The sequence below is a fragment of the Trichomycterus rosablanca genome, chromosome 10 (genome assembly GCF_030014385.1).
Source record: "Trichomycterus rosablanca isolate fTriRos1 chromosome 10, fTriRos1.hap1, whole genome shotgun sequence".
Lineage (NCBI taxonomy): Eukaryota > Metazoa > Chordata > Actinopteri > Siluriformes > Trichomycteridae > Trichomycterus > Trichomycterus rosablanca.
In genome coordinates this window covers 14,186,636-14,210,407 of record NC_085997.1, presented here as the reverse complement: position 1 = coordinate 14,210,407, position 23,772 = coordinate 14,186,636, and the positions used below count along the sequence as shown (strand labels likewise).

Below are 23,772 nucleotides of genomic sequence, written 5' to 3'. Positions count from 1 at the left end.
TCATGGTTGGAAATTCTGTGAGATGTGTACTCAAGTTGGCCTCTTTTCTTCAGGGTAAAATAAAAAGCTGCATAGAATCCATGAAAAGTGGCTCCCTAATTGACATACTTAACACTAACATAGGGGCACAAGTTTTTTGCACCTCTGGGTACCAAATAGGGAGCCACTTGGGATGCAGGTCTTTACAGAAGAGGCACTATGTTGTTACAAGTAAGGATGGGCGATATGGTGATATACTGATATTGCAATAAATAATGCAATGACATTGATGATTATTTAAACCAAATGTTTTTAAATAAAAACAATACCAGACAAACAGAAAATGACAGGTATAGAACAGATATTGATTTGAAAGGCATTCTTACTCAACATTTTGAACCACACGTTTTTGCTTGTTCTTCAACAAAATGTAAAAAATATTAAACTTCATTTAAACAAGTTTAATAAACAAGGTTTTATAAAATATTCAACTGTTATTTAAATGTTTTAGTCCTTTATGTCTGTTACAAAATGACATGTTTAACTTAACTGACTCATCAACAAGCACATAATTACTCTAGATTTAGAGCAAGGATTGGTTTTCTAGTTGGGGCATGATGGCAATGCTCACTAGTGCTCACCCAAGCATCATCGCCGACTTCCTTTTCCCATATCTGAGTTGTGTTTAAATATGTTATATCTTTTACCCAAAAACAAAAAAACGAAAAAAAAAAACCTAATAATTGTAGAGGACAAACTGGCCAAGACTCATTGGCATTTTCAGGAAGGCCTTATTTAAGGTCCAAGGTGTGCCAACAGAACACTGAGAGCTTGGTTACTGTCATAGTGTCAGTTTCAGGTTTTAATGGATATTTAAAGATCTGATACCATACCATAAATGTGATCAGTACATTTATAGCCTTAATCATAACTGATGCTTATTGTCAAGGCACAATTTTATTATTGGCATTTACAACCCCAAATCAGAAAAAGTTGGGACAGTATGGAAAATGCAAATAAAATAAAAATGCAGTGTTCTTTACACTTACTTTGACTTTTATTTGATTGCAGACAGTTTAATCCCAAGATATTTCATGTTTTGTCTGCTCAACTTCATTACATTTGTTAATATGTAATATGAAAAGGAATATGCATTCCTGCACTTCAGGCCTACAACACATTCCAAAAAAAATGTAGGGCTAGTAATGAGGTGAGAAAAGTAAATAATGATTTTTGGGACAAAAGCAGCATCCAGGAAAGGCCGAATTTTTAATGTCTTTGTACCTCAAAGAAAGATTGGAAAAGATTTGCATATTTCTCCCTCTACAGTGCATAATATCATTAAACGATTCAAGGAATCGGAAGGAATTTCCGTGCATAAAGTCCTAGGATGCAAGCTTTAGCTGAACGCCTGTGATCTTCGATCCCTCAGACGGCACTTCATCAAGAACCGCCACTCAACAATAGCTGATATAACCACATGGGTGAGGGATTATTTTGGCAAACCTTTGTCAAGCACTACAATACAGAGTTACATGCACAAATTCCACTTAAAACTTTACTGTGCAAAAAAGAGGCCTCATATTAACCATGTCCAGAAGCGGCGTCGACTTCTCTGGGTTCGGAGGCATCTAGGAAAGCCCATCACACAGTGGAAACGTGTATTGTGGTCAGATAAATCAGCATTCCAGGTCTTTTTGTGCTCCAGACCAAAGACGAAAAGGACCATCCAAACTGTTATCAGCAACAAGTCCAAAAGCCAGGGTCTGTCATGGTATGGAGCTGTGTCAGTGCCCTTGGCAAAGGTCATTTACACTTTTGTGATGGCAGCATTAATGCAGAAAAGTACATTGAGATCTAAGAGCAACATATGCTGCCTTCAAGACGTCATCTTTTCCAGGGACATCCATGCATTTTTCAACAAGACAATGAAAAACCACATGCTGCACACTAAAAACGTCTTTTAAGTGTGGTGAAAAGGAATGGCAACATTAATCCAAAGTAGTAAATGCTTTACTGTCCCAGCTCTTTTTGGAATGTGTTGCAAGCCTAAAATGCAGGAATGGATGTTTATTAATAAATGAAATGAAGTTGAGCAGATAAAAGATGAAATATCTCAGGTTCATCCTGTCTGCAATCAAATAAAAGTCAAAGTAAATGTAAGAAACTATGTGTTTTTTTTATTACTTGCATATTCCATGCTGTCCCAACTTTTTCTGAATAGGGGTTGTAATTAGTTCAGTTTTATATCATATAGTTCAAGCCTGTTTTTTAATAATTAAAAAAAAAAATACATTAGCAGAATGCCTAAATGTTGTGGTATACAGTATATTATAATACATATAATATCTATTATACTTTAGCCATATCGCCCACCTACTTATTTAATAATCATGCATTCAAATTAAGGAGAGACATTTCTTGCAGACCTGATATTAACAAAATGCAATCGGTTGCAATCTGGAATGTGACAAAACCTGTATTTAACAAAGGGGCTAAGACTGAAAAGACAGATCTCCACATGATCAAACTAAATGTGTGAACGGCCTCTACATGACTACTTTCCAGACTCTGCAGTGCAAACAGTCATTTTAAAGGTACAAAGCAATATTGGCCCATATATAATGTATATAATAAGATGCAATCTGAGATCGGAGAATGTGAATCATTACAAAACAGAAATGAAAAACTGATGTGCCAATAAATGTGTTCTGTTCCTTAGTTCAGCCCTTGATAAACACCATCACCTTCACATCACTTCACAGCAACCTGTACTGCACCGTCATCCACCATCACCTCCACACAGTCAGACTCATTCAGGATCAGTGCCACCTCCTTCCAGCACATTGAGCAGGAATGACGGACAGGAAAGAGAATGACCTCACTTCCTTACTAGCACAAACAGCTTCCTGAGTAGGAAATGGCACTTCACTTCTTGACGGCCTGACGGTAGCTGTGTCTCTGGCCGTGGTTGGTGTTGGTGCCATTGCCCGTGCCAGCTGGAGCCTTGTCCTTGGCACTGCAGGTGGCACTACTTTCCTGGAGGCTGGGGCTGGACTGAACCCTCTGCAAAGAGCCCTCCTCTAGCAGCATGGCCTCAAATACAGCAAGATCTTCAGTGTCACAGCGCTGTTTGGCTCTAAGGAGCATGCTGTATGTCTCATAGCGATTGTTCTAATGGAAAGAGAACACAAACAAAAAAATCTCTTGAGCATCAAGACCAACTTCACTCAAAACCACTTTATCCAGATGGAGTTTGATATCTGAATACTATATACCACAAGTGTCAAACTCAAGGCCCGTGGGCCAAATCCGACCCACCACGTCCTCTTATGTGGTCCACGAGAGCTTAAAAGACGTATGATTACCTTAAAATACACTGTAAAATCATACATAAACTGCATCTCCCACAGTGCGTGCTGATTTTGTGACTAGATGGCGGTGTTTCTACATCAGTGTTTAACTGAGGCGGTTTAGCAACAAGTGATGTTGAGAAATAGGGGTGCACCGATCCGATACTTCAGTATCGGTTCGATATTGGCCCAAATCACTGGATTGGACATCGGAAAAAAAAAACATGTAATCCGATCCTTACTGTTGCTTAATGTAAATAACACTTAATGTAAATAAGGCCATTTAGAAATTAAAAACACACTGATCTACCTAAACTTTTAGCATTTAAAAAAAATCATCTACTACTGCCACATCTAAAAACACTGTTTAAACACAATAAAAAAATGCTTTATAAATGATAAATCGCTCACCTAAGATAAAGAAAACCTATCCTGTCCCAGCTTGGAGATATCTCACATCCTCAACGAATTTACACGTAGTAATGTTCCTATTTGCACAGCTTTAACTGCACAATTTATGTAACTGCACCTCTAGGCTCCCTCCTTTTCAGTTTTTTATTTTTTGTTCTGTTAGGTAGATGTTTTATATTCTTATTTTTTAAATTATTATATTCTATTTTCTTTTTTATCTATTTTGTAGATTTTATATCTTAATTCTTGTTCTTTCCTACCCCATTGTAATGTCGTTGTGTGAAGTTTGTTTGATGTTTGTAATAATTGTAATTGCTGCTGCTACACCGCAATTTCCCTTCGGGGATCAATTAAGTAAATCAATCAATCAAAATAATCCATTAGTGTTATGAAATATAACAAACTACACCATTTCCGTTTAGCCACAGATGTCCTCTTCAAAATCCAGCAGGGTTTTTAATAAGCGTGCTTTGTTTTTTAATCATCTAAAAACGTGATAGAACTTTAACTGAAAAATCTCAACCAAACTCTGCGTCAGTTCTAATTGGTCCATCGCATTTGATTGACATCCACACCTTCCAATTGTAGACACTTTGGACAACACCCAGTAAAGCAAGATGTGTCACCTAAACAACAGATTGAACATAAGTAAAACCTGTTAGTAGCGCGGTTGTCATGTAAAAGTGTTGTGTGTAAAAGTTCAAATAAAAACAGCAGTTTTGCATGAGTATGATGTTGTAGGTTCTGTATTTCTTCCTTTAGAATATTTGTTTCCCAGTCTGAGCATTGTTATTTAGATAGCTAGTTTAACCATGGTGCATTGAGACATGTATTATTACTGCTTAGTTGTTTGAGAGGAGAAATGACAGTATCAGATTGGTATCGTTACTGGCAGATACTCAATTTGCAGTATCGGTATCAGACTTAAAAAAGTGGTATCGAGCCAGCCCTATTGAGAAATATTTGACACCCCTGCTAAATACAATAAAAAGTAAACTGTTTTCATGTAGAAGAAATGCATGTCATGGAAATCGCCCCTGTTCAGTTTGGATACAATCTCCTTGTGCTCTCTAGTGGCCGATGCTGGTTGCATGACACCCACAATGGATGAAAAGATCTAAAGGCTAGTACACACCAGTGGCGATTTCTCTAAGACTGCAAGGGAAGCTCAGCTTCCCCTAAAATGTCAAAAATTAAATGGTCAAATATGTACAGTACAGTTGTGTTAACATTTCATTGACTACAAATGCGTTAGAACACGTTCATCTCGAAGACGAGTTCATTCAGAATCAGCTACTTATCACAAATTGACTGACTCGATTTTGTTAAATTCTCATACATTCCCGTAGCATCAATGCATTTGCCCATAGAAGCTGAGCGTCTATTCACTTCAACGGGACTGCATGGAACGTTTTTTTTTCATTGCTTTGAAACTCGCCGGTCATTGGATAAATGCCATGATTTTGTCCCGCCCCCGGACGCTGAGCGTCTCTGAAGGTGAATGGAGCTGTGAGCGGGTCTGGACGCTGAGCTTCTGCAAGATGATTGGAGGATCAGTCGAAAGGCTGAATCCCGTTTTGATTGACAGCTATTTTGAGATCTACACCGTCACACGTCGCTTCGGTCCCATCATGGATTTTGCGAGTGAAGTCGAAAGACAAACTGCAACCCATTTCTTCAACAGGATCACAGGCCATTTTGAAAAGGAACGGATGGCAGAATTTATGTATAAATAAATTGACAAATTTTAAGCCGACAATGAGCTTCCCCTCTTTGAAAGACCAGCAGCCGCCACTGGTACACACCTCCTTTGTGACATGTAAAGCAGGCTGTATGTTAATAATATACTGTATGTTTTTCATATTATTTTGCCACTTTGCTGGTGTTGACCAGACAGTAGAAGTCTGTTGCAACTTTAAGTAAACAATACCCATACTTCATACTTCAGTATATTTGTGTGTGAGGCCAGTCCCGCGCATCGAGTCACACACTGCTTTCTACGCTTCTCCACTTCTGTACAGGTACCTTAGGCTACCAACTAGAGTCCCTACACTGCGCCGAGGACCCCACCCCCTTCAGTACAGTCTTTTCTCACACAGCAGACCTAGTAGCAGAGCTGCAATTTCAACTAGCTAGTGGAATATCCCGCTGTGCCACCTGGGCAACGCCACAGCCCCACTTTCTTAGTATTTAAGTTTGTTATTATAATTGTAATATATAAACATGGAACAGTGGCCTTTTGCCAAGGTCAGGAAGAAAAACCAAACTTTACCCTAAAAAGCCCTTATGGCATATTTGAAACATTCACTAACAGACATTTAGTTTTTTCCACAGTATAAGAAAACATTTCAACTGTGAGGTGCCCAGGTGGTGCAGCGGGATATTCCGCTGGCACACCAGTGCCAAGTTTCTGAACTCGTCGGTTCGAAACCCGGCGTTGCCACCGGTCGGCTGGGTGCCATCTAGCAGGCATAATTGGCAGTGCCTGCAGCAGATACGTCTCTGCTAGGGCGGGATGACCGGACTATGTGGGTAGGGTTTTTAAATGCTGTGTAAGGACCCTGATTGGCAGACAGAGAGGCACCTGTGCAGAGTACATTGGTGAAAAAGGGTTCCACTAAGGGCTGCGCGCAGGTCGGAGGAGGCGTGAGCAGCAATATACCCACCTCGACTGCAATCAGAGATCCCCCAGCAGCGGAAAACACATTGACAGTTGAAAATTCAACTGTGCTAATTGCACATACACTACAGTTCCAGGAAAGAGAGTGTAGTGTTTATTCTGTCTCTCACCTCAAACTCCAGATACTCCTCCCTGAGTCTGTAGTCCTCCAGCTCACGACCTTTGACCTTTCGGTCTGGAGGGTACGAGCGGAGCTCGGCCAACTCAGTGGAGATGGCATGAAAACGAGTCTCGTGAGCTTGTACCTGTTCCTCCTACACACACATACACAAAACATTCATTAAACTGGTCAGGGTCAAGGCACTTCTATAAATAAATCCCTGGTTCAGGGCAATAACCTTCATGGCATTTTAAAATGATTTAGTTAATGATTTGGTTGGTTGAGTTTGTCGTTTGTTGGACAAAAATAAGTTATTTTCTTAAATAACTCTATTTTATTATTAATTTTATGTCTTTAAAATTGTATTTCATTCTATAGTTTTGTCTTATTTTTCCGAATATTTCTAGTTATCTTACTATTCAGACTTGGCGAAGGAGGGAGTAGGACAGTGATCTCACCCAGCCTTAGAAAAACAAGAAAATAAGTATTCTCATAAAGTGGATATGATTTTCACTAAAAGAATTTTAAATCAATTGGTCAGCAAGGATCACTAAACACTAGTTAACTGTTAGTTAAGTGTTAAGCTAATGTTATAGGTTATGTTGTATAAAATATTCTATGTTAATATTTGTTGTGTGAAACTCTAGTGAGCTCATGTGGTTTCGTACTAAGAGCCATGCTGCTGGTAAAAGCAGTGTCTGAGTTGCAGAAGTTCTGACTCCCAGGCTGCGATCACAAATACGTACAGAAGACGCATAGTTTTATATGAACACAGCCATTAGAGGGAGACATATCAGTTTATCCTTAGCAAAGTTCCAAGCATGGATAAATAAAATGGTTGCATTAGGAGAGCAGGAGGCAAAAAATCTGATCCAATCCTTTATTTTTCCTCTCATTATTCATACAATAATCATATGACCTGTGACAGTTTGGAGGCAGAGCCTGGCAGCAGTGGGCGGCTGAATTTCTTCTGTGAGCCAATGGCAGCTGGCAAGGGCGGAGCTGAAAACATGGCAGCAATGGTGTTGATGCGGGTGATCCAAGACTGCATTTGTTCTGCATTCCTGCACGCACACACACACACACACACACACACACACCTTCAAATAACACATCATCATAACACAATTATATACACTGATCAGCCATAACATTAAAACCACCTACATGTTTCTACACTCACTGTCCATTTTATCAGTTCCACCTACCATATAGAAGCACTTTATAGTTCTACAATTACTGACTGTAGTCCATCTGTTTCCATGCATGCTTTGTTAGCCTCATTTCATGCTGTTCTTCAATGGTCAGGACTCTCCCAGGACCACTACAGAGCAGGTATTATTTGGGTGGTGGATCATTCTCAGCACTGCAGTGACACTGACATGGTGGTGGTGTGTTAGTGTGTGTTGTGCTGGTATAATTGGATCAGACACAGCAGCGCTGCTGAAGTTTTTAAACACATCACTGTCACTGCTGGACTGAGAATAGTCCACCAACCATAAATATCCAGCCAACATCACCCCGTAGACAGTGTCCTGTGAACACTGATGAAGGTCTAGATGATGACCAACTCAAACAGCACCAATAGCTGAGCGATCGTCTCTGACTTTACATCTACAAGGTGGACCAACTAGGTAGGAGTGTCTAATAAAGTGGACAGTGAGTGGACACGACGTTTAAATACTCCAGCAGCGCTGCTGTGCCTGATTCACTCATACCAGCACAACACACACTAACACACCACCACCATGTCAGTGTCACTGCAGTGCTGAGAATGATCCACCATCTAAATAATATCTACTCTGTGGTGGTCCTGTGGTGGTCCTGACCATTGAAGAACAGGGTGAAAGCGGCTAAAAAAAGTATTTTGAGAAATAGATGGACTACAGTCAGTAATTGTAGAACTACAAAGTGCTTCTATATGGTAAGTGGAGCTGATAAAATGGACAGTGAGTGTAGAAACAAGGAGGTGGTTTTAATGTTATGACTGATCAGTGTATATATAATTTATACATAATGTATACAGCCCCTCAGGAGAACTTGTTCTGCTCCACTTGCAGTTTGTCCCAGTTACATCCTATATGGAGATGCATCTTATTTTTTCATCTTTTATCTCATGTTGTGTGTATGTGTGTGTGTTCTATAACCTCCAATCAGTTTAATATTTCCACTTGATACATTTTTTAGCATTTGAGATATATAGGAGATAATTCTCTGTATAAAAGCAATATTTCATTTTGCTCCTGGATGAAGTAATAATAAATAGGTTCACCTTCACATGGGAAGTCCAGTGTTGTTCCAGAATAAAACTAAATAAGTTCCTATAGTTCCAGTAAAAAATTAAAGAAGCATATATCACATACCACATACCACATTTTGGCTAATCAGCTACACACAGGACTACACACAAAACTTTATGTTGTATGATATTTCACACAACCACAACCAGTTCAAGTATCATAGTGTCTACTCTTTTCTGTAATAACTAAATAACTAAAGTGAAAAGAGGCATTAATGTAGGTGTGGTACTGACGGGGCTTGAAACAGGTAGACTCTCCAGTCGGCTGTGCGCAGGTAGAAGACATTGGGCCGTTTGTGGTAGTCATTGGCTCTGACTGCAAGCGAGTGGTGAATAGACACAGCATTCTTCAGATCGTCATCAGACAGCTGCTTGTCAGGACGATACTCTCCCTGAAACAGTATTTACAGTATTTAAGTTGTTTTTGAATTTATTGAATTTATACACCTGTTAAACTTGGTCACAATCACAACAGTGGAAAGTTAGGTCATTTAAAATTATACATTTTAATGCACAATTGCAGTTTTTTTTGCCAAATGTAATTCAAAAACTGCTTTTGCAGATGTTACGGCACATATTATATGTTTTATACATTTTTTGCCACACCTACACTCACACATGGACTTCACAAGACCTCGGAAGGAGTTCATGGGGTATGTGGTACTTGGATATTACCAGCAGGTCCTACACCTTCTGTATGATACAAGGTGGGTCATCTCTTTCACAGGTAAACAATGCACATGTGCCTGGCTGCCCACAAGATCTGGAGTAAGCAGGATTTACTGGACCATTCGACTTTTTTCTATTGCTCTGATATACAGTTCTAAAGTTCTAATGCCTGCAAGCCCATTGTAGGTGTCCTTTATTTGGCCTGAACTATGCAGCCCCATACATAGAACGGTTTGATTCACAGTCTTGTGACACTTTTTGCCTCGTCACAAGTATTAAAATAATCTGCAATTTCACCTACAGTAGCACTTCTGTTGATCCTAATATGCCATAGATTTCTTGTCCTCTGGCATCAATGAGTTTTGGCAACACAGCAACTTGTTGGCAGTTCGTGGCTTGTCCCACCTCAGACCACTGACTATGGGTGTTCGCCATGGCTGCCTGTGAGCCCCCCTTGCTGTTTCAAAGATCTGGGTATAACAACTTGGCCCTTATTAAAATCAATCATTTTTATGCCAGCCCATATCTGGTAAAATTAACTTGTGGACTACAAGTAAATCAGTGGTTAGTAAATAGTGGGCAGTAGTAGCTCAGTGATTGAAGTTCTGGACTGATAATCAGAATTTCACAGGTTTAAGCCCTCACCACTGCCAAATTACCAATATTGGGTTCTCAATTGCTTGGATTTAATTAGGTTAAAATTGTAAGTCGCTAATATTGTAAGTGTTAAAAGTGCTAAATGCCATTAATGTAACTACCATCAGCCAACATGTTGTTTAGTCAATAAGAATAAATTCCTCTTTATGTGACTTTTTGAAGACTGTTTAACTCCAATTTTTTAAATTTATTTTGTTTATGCATTTTCTCCCCTTTTTCTCCCTTTTAGCACGTCCAATTGCCCAATTGCATCATGCTTCCTCTCCGCCTATGCCGATCCCTGCTCTGATTGAGGAGAACAAAGCTAACCCACGCCCCCTCCGACACGTGGGCAGCATGCCGTATGCATCTTATCACCTACACTTTGACGAGTGCAGTGCAGCTCAGCACTGTGTACGGAGAGACACACCTTAAGAGCACTCTTTTATCATCTCTGTGCAGATGCCATCAATCAGCCAACAGAGTCGTAATTTCACCAGTCATGAGAGAGAGACCCCATCCGGCTTTTTCCCGCCCATATCTGAACAACAGGCCAATCGTTGTTCATGTGGCTGCTCAGCCTAGCCGGCGGGCAGAGCTGAGGTTCGATACGATGTATTCGAGATCCCAGCTCTGGTTCCAGCGTGTGTTTTTACCGCTGCGCCACGTAAGCGGCGTTTAACAACTACGCGTTTGACAGCGCCTGTCAGTAGGTTCATGAAGAATTATTACGACTTAAAGGGGGTATTAAAAGGCTATGTGCAAGCAAAGAAGGAAATGTAGAGGAAAAAGTTTACATTTACATTAACGTTTTCGGCATTTAGCAGATGCTTTTATCCAAAGCGACTTATAGTACTGTGACAGTAAACTGTCTAAGCAATTGAGGGTTAAGGGCTTTGCTCAAGGGCCCAACAGTGGCAACCAGGCAGTAGTGGGGCTTGAACCAGCAACCTTTCGATTACTAGTTCAGTACCTTAACCACTAATTGTTTAAAACCCTGCCTTAAAAACTGAAGTAGTGCACGGACTTTAGAGAACCAAACTTGAATATCACACATGTACAGTGCAGAGCTTCTGTCATTTGCATTATTTTTAATAAGTGTTGAAGAGGTTAAAATGTATTTTATATGCAGAGAATGTTTCTTTTAATGTTAACATTGTTAGAGTCAGTAAATGGTATTTATTTGCTACCTGCCATGCCAACTTGTCTCATCAGTACACAATATATACAATTTTTTAGCTTTTATAAGATTTTACTCAGCAAAGTGTTTGTCGGGTGCTGGAGCCTATCCCAGCTTTTCAATGGGTGGAAGGCACACAGTAACACCCTGGACGGGCGCCAGTCCATCGCAGGGCAGACACACACACACACACATTCACCTATACGGCAATTCAGTGTCTCCAGTTAACCTGACTGCTTGTTTTTGGACTGTGGGAGGAAACCGGAGCTCAAGAAGGAAGCCCACGCAGACACTGGGAGAACATGCAAACTCCGCACAGAAAGGACCCAAACCGCCCCGCCTGGGATTCGAACCCAGGACCTTCTTGCTGTGAGGTGACAGTGCTACCCACCGAGCCGCCCAAAGTACAAATTAAATAATTTAAAATAATTATATAATAATATATAATATAAAAATGTTATGTTTGTTAAATTTCCAGTGCCATCATACTTATAACCTAGGTCACATGGTGGTATTGCAAAATATCATCAATATATTACTGAACTGCAGTAACCCATAATATATAGTAATTGATGGTCTCAAGAAACATTGTCTCGTTCAATCATTGATGTCATTTGCCTTTTCATAATGTAAATGAATTTGATCTGTAATAATATTATACATTTGAATAAAGAATATTGTTGTGTATATTGTGTGTTACCTTCCATTATGAAAGATTGATTCTAGAGCTTTCAGAATTGAAAATCTCCATAAATATGAGTAAAGGAGCCCTAACCAATGTGTGATTATCATAGCAATCCTATTGAGTGATACTGTGACAGGGCATTGCCTTATTTTTAATAGAAATCTTTGTATTACAAAAAATCTATAGTGTATATTAGACATCATCCTATATGGAGAATAAAAAGCAAACAAATTACAATAATTATTATGTTTATAATTGTATATAAAATGATTAATCAGGTTTTTCCTCTTGAGGAGATGTTGAAGTGATTGTATTAAAAAGGTTGAAAACCCTTAATCGAGTCCTATTTTTGCCTTACTAATAAAAGTTAAAAAATGTCAGTACATTCTTACCTTCTGCAGGTAAAGAACAAGACCCTTCAGAACAGCATAGAATGTCTTCCAACCTCTTTTCCCTCTAGGAGCTAGAAATCACAAGATAAATTGTTAATTTGTTACCAACAAAGAACCACGAACCGTCTCATTAACTGTGGATACCAAGACAAATGGCTTAAAAGATCACCTGTGATGTTCTAATCTTTTTCAATTCATCACTGCATAAAGGCAATTTGAGCATTAAGGATGTCTGGTCAAACACAACTTGACCTGCAAATGGTCTTGTCTGACAGCAAAACCTTAGAATCAGTGAGACAGAGTGCATATCTAGATAGTAGACCATCATTTGGCAGGAAATTTTTTTGAATCAGGGTTTCTTAAATAATTTAGGCCTTTCACCATCTACTTAACATCATTTCTTAAGAAGATTCAGGTTATCCATAAGCAACAATGTGGCTTCATAGCCACAGTGTGTGTGTGTCTGTGTGTGTGTGCTAGATGTGATTGCTTGCAGTCCAGATTTGTCTCCTATTAAAAATCAATGACACGTCATGAAAAGGTGCATCAGACAATGCTGACCACAGATAGTCAGGCAGCTAAATTCTTGTACAGTTTCAAGCAAGAATGGGCAAAAATGACTTCCGGAACACTTCACTTAATTATTATCTTCAGTTCCTAAATAATTACAGTAATTAATAAAATAGGTAAAATAAGACAGCCTTTTATTATTCTACAGGGGGAATTTGCAATCTTCAAGAGTATAGAGATAAAAAATTTTTATACGTATATTAAAAAATAGAAATGTAGATGTACAAAAAATAACAGTTAAAATAAATATCAATAAATATTGAACTGTTTTAAAGGTACTGCATAATAGTGTAGTACAGTGATAACAATGTAAAATCACATTGTAAAAGGTGTTGCACATTAGTGTAGTACAGTAATCACATTGTAAAAGGTAGTGATCACATTGTAAGAGGTGTTGCACATTAGTGTAGTACAGTGATCACATTGTAAAAGGTATTGATCACAGTGTAGTACAGTGATCACATTGTAAAAGGTATTGATCACATTAGTGTAGTACAGTGATCACATTGTAAAAGGTATTGATCACATTAGTGTAGTACAGTGATCACATTGTAAAAGATATTGATCACATTAGTGTAGTACAGTGATCACATTGTAAGAGGTGTTGCACATTAGGTGTAGCACAATGATCACAGCATTGTACTAGTATGCTGGAGAAGGTTACTTTAAAGGAGTGCAGATATACAGTAAGACCAGATCATTATTGTGATGGTGAATTTTGTAATTAATAATTTATCATTTCTTTTGGACAAATAAGTATGTGTTTCAATAATTCACAGAAAAAGAACAGTTTTAGAAAACGTGAATTACCAATAATCTTGACATACATGCCACTTACAAGTCTCGTAAACTTTCACAGCAAATAATTCACCTGGCCAAAGGTATGTTATTATGTTTTGAAATGAGTGAAATCAACAACATCTGTTTTTTAATAACTGCATACAATAAAAACCATCATGGAATCTCCATAGACAAACACTGAGAGTAAAGTTGGTTTTTCAGTGACATTAACATGGAACTGTCAAAACATGCCACCTTGGGTTCTTTACATTTCTCCATGATATTTAATTTTAGGTACTGTACATGTAACAGCAGCAACAGCTCAAACAGCTCAACAGCACAAACACACAATGGGACAACTAAGTGTTAAATCAATTATTGTTGCAACACTCACTACAAAGTTTTAAACTGCCTTGAAGCAAAACCATAACAAGTGTTGCCAAAAGCTTGGTTGATTGGTTTACAACAGCCAAGCCATAGACCACAATGTAAAATGCCAAGCATGTAAAGCATACTAAAACTGACTGAGCAGTAGAGACATTCGTTGCGATAATTAATCGTACATTTATTTAATAAATCATGCCCCTTATTTCTGGTGAAAGGAAACCTAATAACAAAACAAAACACTTTGGAGTGCAACAAGGACCAAAAGCCTGTCAGTATAGAATCTGGACTGCACCTTCATGTGTCACAGGTTTAAATCTGAAATAGTTTTTTTCCCCTGCACATGTGTATCATTTATTTATTTGGGGTTTTTATGCCATGTTAGACACATGTGTCATTTAATGGCAGAGCCGAGTATTATATATCTGTCTACTTCATCTTGTGTTTATACTTTGGTACATTTTATACTTTCATTTTTATGGCTGCGAGGTATGTTAAAACTGTGTTCTTGTGTTGTCTTGTGTGAGAATTTCTTTTATGGCTTCAGGCATGTGCACTTCTTGTCTGTCCTTTGTGTATTTAGGGCATTCTACGCACACGTGTATAAAGTGGGAACTATAAAGAAATAGTTGCCAAGTTAGGTAAGTTTGAACCTGACCCTTTCCAAAAAGGTTTGAGATCAACTAGAATGAGAATTGTGAATGGCCTAACATTGGTGACTGACTTATGCCAAGTTCACACTACACAACTTTCCTAGTCGTCAGGTCGCTGTACAGTTCACACTACACAACTGGATCTCTTGTAATAAGGAGTCTTTCAAGTCGGTGTGGCTTTCACACTACACGACTGATCGGTGATATGGGGTTTCACACTACACGAACTATCACCAACTGGAATCGCAGACGAGCTTCTCCGGTCTCCCAAACTACGTTTTGTCACGAAAACAAAAACGAGAAGTGACAAGGGGTTAATGATACCACGTCCAAAAATGCACGTCAACAAGTAGCGAGTGATCAAAGTTTGTGCGCTGATGTGCAGCATGAAATAAAGGAGAAAAAAAAATTAATCTGAGTGGATTTGGCTACGTGAACAGCATGGATTGTTCTATAGTGAGTTGGAGGTAAATAAATATTTTTTGCAATGCAGTGTTGGTGTTATGTTTTGTAGAGAACGATAAGGTCAGAAATACTGTAAAACTTGTGTGTGTGCCGATGTATTATGATATAAACTATATTATGCCCCTGTCCCATCTTTTTACACTCCTACCCCGCGTTTCCCCTCACCCCGTATCTTGCGTTCTCATTGGCTGTTCGACACCGCACTCATTGCCAGTCGGCCGACTCATATCCAGATATTTGACAAGCTAGATATATAATTCAGCATTTCAGCAAGCCGCTCGGATCGAGTTGTTGGGTAGTTCACACATAGCGATTGAGAGCTGAGTTTCCATCGCAGAGCGAACGCCGAGTTGCTTCCGAGCTGGCAGATCTTGCGCGGACCAGTCGGCGAGCGAAAATCTGGGCAAAAACCGTGTAGTGTGAACTAGGCATTAGACAAATCTGGACTGCAGACAGACTGGTCAAGCTCACACACTCTGTCTCTGAACTTCCCAGAAAAAGACGTCACCTTGATTGCAGCATGTCTTTCAAAAATCCCAACATGCACCTTGATATACATGTCAAAGGTACCCTCACACATATAAAAATCACCCGTGTGTGGGCACTGATGCACCCCATTACATGACATGATAACAGTCTGGATGGTTCTTTTTCTCTATGGCATAGAAAACTCTACATCTGTTGTTGAAATGTGGACTAATCTGAAAACAGCACACGTTTCCACTGTCTTTTGGTCCATCTGATATGAGTCCAGGTTCAGAATATTTTTTGCACAAAACCAATTCACGGCTTTATGCATAATAGAGTTTCAGGTTGCATTTGTTGTAAAATTTTAAATCTTCTCTTTTGTCAGTTAAATAAAGATTCAAGAAAATAAACAAATCACAGATTCTTGTTGTATTTTACTAAACAATCCAACGGTTCCGAAAAGAAATGGGGTTTGTATTTAGTATAAACAGCAAGTTATCATAATTACAGATGTAAAACATTAGATTGGTAACTAGATGTGAATTTAAAAGACCTGAACTTGTATTGCTGTCTTTATTCAAACTGAAAGAAGTAAATAATGAAACCTACTTCTTTTGCCATCACAGTCCGCATGGAATTTCCGCACCAGAAAACCCTTCTTGTAAAGAAAACTGCCAGAAGATGGAACCATTTCACTTCCTGTGCACCTCGTACCCCTTGAATCTGTGTCTCCACGTTGCTCTCCCAGCTCAGAAAAAGACTTACGCAACTCCTCTTCATCACTACAGCCAGCAAGAGAAAACACAGTTAGAAGGAATGTTATAGTCTGGTGGTTTTTAGAATGGATGTTATGATGTCTGAAAAATATATAAATCACACCATAAGATTTTGAAGATTAAGAGGTTGATTATGCAATTGCTTTTTCAATCTATGCCATAGAACTTATTAAAAAAAGCTAATTTTTAATTATTATTATTACTTTTTCCTCTTCTTTTTAATTTTAGTTACGACAGTTGCATGGTAAGGGATAATAAAATTGCAGATTTGCAAGAAAATTTAGACTTGGCAAGTTGGAACCTTAATACAAAGCAAACACTGTATATCATTTAATTCCTAAAATATTTTGTAACATACTTTCAAAATGTTAAACGGAATTTTCAACAATTGGTCATACTAGTACAACTACTACTGTAATTACTACTGCTAATAATAATAATAATATAAACAACTGGTCATACTACTACTACTACTACTACTACTAATAATAATAATATAAACAATTAGTCATACTACTACTACTACTAATGCTAATAATACTACTACTACTAATAATAATATAAACAATTGGTCATACTACTTCTACTACTAATGCTAATAATGCTAACAATAATAATAATAATAATAATAATGATACAAACAAAATTTCCAGAAAAGTCTTTTAAAAATGCAATAAAAACAAAAAAAATTTATTTAACTAATAAAAGTACAAAGAAAACTTTTTTTGTGTTTGAACTGACAAACCCAGTCGTATTTTGTAAATGTAAAAAAATAAAATAAAATAAAAAATAATGGGACACCTGCAACACTCAAAAAATGTGACAGAGGCAAAATCAGTAACACGTTCACCATATACAGTTCATAATATCATAAAAAGATTCTGGTCCATTCCGATTTCCATTCCCTATACAGGTTTAAAGAAAATTTTATATATGCTATTTTTAAAATATCATTCTCACAGCCCCACAATATCACTGTCTCCAAATAAGACCTAATTATAACAGTAATTAATTTTCTCATTAGTGGAGGCTGTTTGCTGATAAGAACAGGTCACTTGACAAAGGTCGGCTTTCATGATTCCACCATTGGAAGAAACTGGGTAAATAAAATACTCATGGAAAAAAAACAGGAGCACAGGAACAGCAACATCTCTCATTATTGCAAGGAAAAAAAAACATACCTTGTTGGCAACAAACCTTTTTAAGAAACTGCTTGTGGACTGATGAGTCTACATATAAATTCTGATTAGTTTACTCACTACCAGAATATTTTTGTTTGACAGTCATGAACAGCACCTTGAAAACTTGAACACGTGGCAAAGGAGCAATATTGCTAACAGCAACAAGAAGAAACAACCTCTTTTATTGCTTCTTCTTGCAGCATGGTTGTATCTGCCATCGAAAAGTGGTCCTCTGTTTTATTTATATATTTATTTATATAAATTGTCCTGGGGGTGGTAAAAGGCATTGTCCACTATATGCAACAGTTTATCTAGAATCATTACTTGCATTACCAGCTTTAATGAGTCTAGTTTGATCCCGATGACATACCCAGCTTTTTCATTAGCAGTTTGAAACCATCTGCATTAATCACATGGCACTTGATACCCCAGACTGGTAAAACCTTGAAAGCATTTTGCTCTACATACATAAAGAACAAGAACCTTATCAAGATGTAGTGTCTACTATTGTTTCTTTAGCTTTGCATTAAAGCTACAAGGCATCAGTTTAGCATCATGCAATCACCACACTTGTTACAACCCATAATAAGTTGTTTAAGTCATTGTGATGCTGAATAATTGTTTGGATATCCCCTTGAACTAGTGGATTAAGGCACACATATTGCTTACAGCTACATTAACTCAAACACAGCGATTGATTATCCATAAACAAACATCATGGCAGTGGAGTTGTTTGTAATTGGAATCTTTGTGACCTTCAGTGTGGAGCTGTCATCTGCTACAACAAATCTGGACAGAGGTATATTTCACAACTAAAACAGAAGTAGCATTAAACATTTGTAGATATAGGAGAAACCCAAAGTAAATGAATATGTACCATACACCATATACACCGATAAGCCATAACATTAAAACCACCTCCTTGTTTCTACACTCACTGTCCATTTTATCGGCTCCACTTACCATATAGAAGCACTTTGGAGTTCTACAATTACTGACTGTAGTCCATCTGTTTCTCTGCGTGCTTTGTTAGCCTACTTTCATGCTGTTCTTCAATGGTCAGGACTCTCCCAGGACCACTACAGAGCAGGTATTATTGGGTGGTGGATCATTCTCAGCACTGCAGTGACAATGACATAGTGGTGGTGTGTTAGTGTGTGTTGTGACACCTCACTGTCACTGCTGGACTGAGAATAGTCCACCAACCAAAAATATCCAGCCAACAGCACCCCGTAGGCAGCGCCCTTTGACCAATGATGAAGGTCTAGAAGATGACCAACTCAAACAGCAGCAATAGATGAGCGATCGTCTCTGACTTTACACCTACAAGGAAGACCAACTAGGTAGGAGTGTCTAATAGAGTGGACAGTGAGTGGACACTGTATTTAAAAACTCCAGCAGCGCTGCTGTGTCTGATCCACTCATACCAGCACAACACACACTAACACACCACCACCATGTCAGTGTCACTGCAGTGCTGAAAATCATCCACCACCCAAATAATACCTGCTCTGTGGGGGTCCTGACCATTGAAGAACAGGGTAAAAGCAGGTTAAAAAAGTATGTAGAGAAACAGATTAACTACAGTCAGTAATTGTAGAACTACAAAGTGCTCCTATATGGTAAGTGGAGCTGATAAAATGGACAGTGAGTGTAGAAACAAGGAGGTGGTTTTAATGTTATGGCTGGTGATCGGTGTATTTTAGTCAATCCAGCCATTACTGATATAATGGGTGAATAAAGTACCAAGAGGAATCATAAGCAAACACATGAAGAACATGCAAAATTCCTAAAAACAGTCCTTAAAAACAGTGAACAAACGAGATGCTTGAAACCAGATCACCAGAATACATTCACACTCTTCACCAGCCGCTCCATGGGCTCAGTACATGTACAATACTGCAATGATTTGTGATTACACATTGTGAGTCACATCTTGGAAACTTGTTATGCTAACTGTTGGGTAAATTAAATCTTGTCAGAAGTGAACTGAATCTATTAAGATCAGCAGTGCACTGAAAGTCAATCAAATCGTTACATGGTTGACTGCACTGTATTATTTTTGTATTGCAGCATAAACTGTGTATCTAGGTGCAGCTTCAAAGTGAGAGATACGAATCCCCAGTATTTTACAGTTTACCATGAGGGTCAGAACAGCCAAAATGGATGTTAACCAATGAATAAGTGGCTCATCACAGGCAGGCTAAGAATAAGTACAGAGGTCAATCACACACACAACCACACCGGTCTGACCGGGCATGTGCAGAAAACTTCAAGCTTGTTGCCTGGAAACTGCCAGCATTATCTCACACAAGAGAAAAAAGAGAGATTGAGATGTGCACAATGGAAAAATGAACACAGAACAATCTAAAGACGCTAATACACAGAAATAGCATAATGTTTAATCAGACTAGACATATCATACAATCAGTGTGTCCACTGTAAAACATTTAAATGTTTTATTGATCTGTCATAATTAGTCATTGATCAGTCAAAGCGCTGACTATTGTTTAGAAAAGAGGCAGAATTAAAAGAGATGGATCAAAAGAGTAAAGAAAAAATGAAGTGTCCGCTTCTCCCTTTTTAATTAGGCCAGTACACACACACACACACACATAGGCACAACATTGCAAGAGTAGTGTTTTGTAAGTAGTGAGTTGTGCGTTGCAAGAGTGGTGCAGTAGATTTCATGAGAATACTGTATGAACAAAGATCAATGAAAAACTTCCCATCCCATTAAGATTTTTTGCAAATTGTATTTTCCATGCCTCAAAAAATGTCTTTTGTAGTCCATCTAACACACATCTGAAGCTATAATTCTGTAATTTCATGCCTTATAGCCTTTATTGAATTTTATTAGGCTATAACATGAAGCTGTCTTTGTGTATGTGCGGTTTGGGGAGTGGTGGTGGGGGGGATAAGACATTTTTAGTCTCAAAAGGGGGTCGCGGTGTGCACTTGTTAAGTAACAAACAGGACACAGTCGGTATTAACAGCTTGATAGAATGTAGAAAGAGCACATAAACCAAACTACAGTTAGATAATACAGGATAAAACACATAAACATGGTAAAGAAAAATACTATTTAATAAAGTGGATCTTTGAAGGGGATATTTATAGAACATAGTGGATGCTAACTTGATACCTGAAATATTGCTTTCCCTTCACATCTTTTTCCACTCTTTTGCATGAGCCATTGAATGTGACTGAGCCTAAATATTTTAACATCTTGCGCCCGTTACCAGGTGCATATGCTCCACGGATTAAAATTCCCAGCTTTTAAAGCATGCTCAGGTTCGACATCTTTTGCCTGAGTAGTTACGTATTTAAATGTTGCAATACCACATACCACCTGCCTGCCCAACCTATTTGAAATAAGCAAGCAGCCAGAGGCCAATCAAGCTAATAGAGAATTGGCAATTAGTATTATAGGCTATCTACAAATAAAAAAAAAACCACATGGTACACTCATAGCCACTAAATCTGGTTATAATAAGTGCTTTGAGGTTAGATTTGTTAACACACAAACACACTTTGCAAACAGAGAGACACACTCTGATCCTTATTATCCCTCATAATTGCATTGTAATTGCATCAGTTCTGAGGTCGCTATCCGAGTTTCGAACCGATGAGTTTAAAATGTCTCCCCTGGTGTGCTAGCATGTTTTACCGCAGTGCCACATGAGCGGCCTGGTTTTCTGGTGTTTTTAAAATCAGAATTAACATTTAACATTTAGTTTGTATGTCATTTGTAGTAGCTACTTGTTTATTTAAAAAGCACACTTAACAATTTATTATTTGATAAATTATTTAAATAAAGGCTACAATAAGAAAAAATAAAGAAACAAAAACAGGGTGGTAAGTGAGAGAGTGAAGCAGGCTAATAGATGCAGGGCAGAGGGTGAAGTTTGCAATTATGGAACCGCACAATGAGAAGGTCATACAAGGAGAAGAGCGACAGCTAATGAGGACACTTAAAACACACACACACACACCAGTCATATGAATTCATATGAATTCATAGTCATATGAATGTTAAGCGTGTTGCCAATGAAACCCTGTCTTAAAAATACTAACAAAAACACACCTACTTCTTAACCACATAGATCCAGTAACTAACATCATCATTAGCTTTATAATTAAAATTATAAGTTTATAATGATGTCCACACAAAAGCTTCTCCAACCCACAACATGAACTAAACTGCTTTTAAATGTAATAAATAAACCATAACAATCAATCAAACCACCACAAGACAAAAACTCAGCCTAATGACAGGCGTGATATAGGATATATTGTACAAAGAAATGTCACTTATTTGTTAGTCAGGATACTCTGATGTAACTATGTAAGTCAAAAATAATTTGAATGCATTGTCATTATATAGATAGGTCAGTGAAGTAGTCTTGCTGCAATGCGCTTGTAAATGCACCTTCAAAAGATTTACCACAATTAAACATTTGAAGCTGGAAAGTAGTTGCACTCCTCATTTTTAAAATCTCTAGGTCCCCTGGAATCACGTTTTCAACACAATGAACAGGTTGGCACAGGACTCACTGTGAATTTGACCTTTAAGAGAAAATTAATGTATAAAACAAATACTTTAGGGCAGCGTTCCCCAACCTTTTTTGAAGCACGGACCGGTTTCATATAAGATATAATTTGACAGACCGGCGGGGACGGGAGAATTTAAAATAGAATAACTATAGAATGGTAAATCCTGAGCTTTTTTCGACGAAACGAGACGCTGCTCCCACCTAGTGGTGACTGGAGACAATAACACCCCAAGAGTTTTGGAAATTCAATTGCTCTTGTAGCGATCTCTAATTATTTAGCTCGGTAATGACCCACGGACCGGTTGGGGTTGGGGACAACTGCTTTAGGGGTTAGTGTAATTTTAAAACAAACTGACAGCCTCCATGCACTACCACCACTGTTTAGTAGGAATTTAGTCTATTTTTTTCCAAAGATATTCAATGGGGTTGAGGTCAGTGTTTCCCCACACCAAACTGGTACCACAAAGTGTGAATACTGTGTTTTATATTATATAATTAATTTTACACACCAGTGATAAATAAATAAATAAATCCGTGTGGCTAAAACATGGTGTGATTGAAATGAATAATTATAAAGAGTGTCAGCATACTTTTGGTCATACGGTGTATATTTCAGATCATTGGGAAAGGTATTTATAATTTAAAGGTATTTATAATTTAAAGATGCTGAGAACAACTATACTGATTTTTCTGAATACAAGACTGAACACCCTACAGGCATTTATTTAGAGTAAACTACTTAGATTTATTTGCCTGACAGTTGGTTTGATCCAAAAAGTATTTAAAATACTATCCAAGCAGCTGAGGGTAAAGGCAGCTTGGTGGTGCTTGGCAGTAGAAGCTCAGTGGTTAAAGTACAGGACTAGTAATCAAAAGATTACCAGTTTAAGCCCTACCACCACCAAGTTGCCGCTGTTGGGTCTCTGAGCAAGTTTCTTAACCCTCAACTGCTGTAATTATATTAAGTGGTAACTGAAAAGTGAAAGTAACTTTGGATAAAAATGTCTTCTAAATGCTGCAAATGTAAATGCAAACTCTTAAGCTTCTCAAAAGTAGTTCAGCATCTTAACCACTGAGCCACCACTGTCCCACATTTAGTTTAATGTTATTTGCTTATCAAATTGTTTTATCATCATTTAACTGGTTAAATGGGCCACTTAAAAAAATGTAGACACCCATTACAGTACTGAATTAATAAGTTTTTAACATCATTTACATTGACCCCCCCCCCCCCCCCCCTTCCCAGTAAACAGAAATGCAAGGCTGTACATCCTTAGCCTTGATGCAAACTACTTTCCCTGCATATTAACTCACATGCAGTCCTGCAGAAAAGCAATTTTGCTTTCTAAATTTAATACAAGTCTTCCATGGCCTTGGAGTAATGAATGATGCACATAAAGGATTGTTTTAAATCTCAGCACAGCATCACTTGCAAGTACCAGTCAGGACTTTGACTAGGCCAGAATTATCCTGTTTCATTTTAGCCATTTTAATGTAAACATGCTTTTTTTTAAATATATTTACATTTACATTTTTGACATTTAGCAGACACTTT

The 23,772-nt window shown here is 38.1% G+C and overlaps 1 protein-coding gene across 1 annotated transcript in view; it reads right to left on the bottom strand.

Moving 5' to 3' along the window:
* Positions 1 to 2,435: 2,435 nt before the first annotated feature.
* LOC134322055 (PH and SEC7 domain-containing protein 1-like) overlaps positions 2,436 to 23,772 on the bottom strand; it is a 51,217-nt gene continuing 29,880 nt past the window's right edge. The window contains exons 8-13 of the mRNA XM_063003924.1: positions 16,314 to 16,486; positions 12,385 to 12,455; positions 9,057 to 9,214; positions 7,443 to 7,587; positions 6,534 to 6,677; positions 2,436 to 3,153 (exon numbers count right to left, since the gene is read on the bottom strand). Of these exons, the coding sequence (XP_062859994.1) occupies positions 2,908 to 3,153; positions 6,534 to 6,677; positions 7,443 to 7,587; positions 9,057 to 9,214; positions 12,385 to 12,455; positions 16,314 to 16,486 (937 nt within the window). The 3' untranslated portion in view covers positions 2,436 to 2,907. The remainder of the gene's footprint in view (positions 3,154 to 6,533; positions 6,678 to 7,442; positions 7,588 to 9,056; positions 9,215 to 12,384; positions 12,456 to 16,313; positions 16,487 to 23,772) is intronic.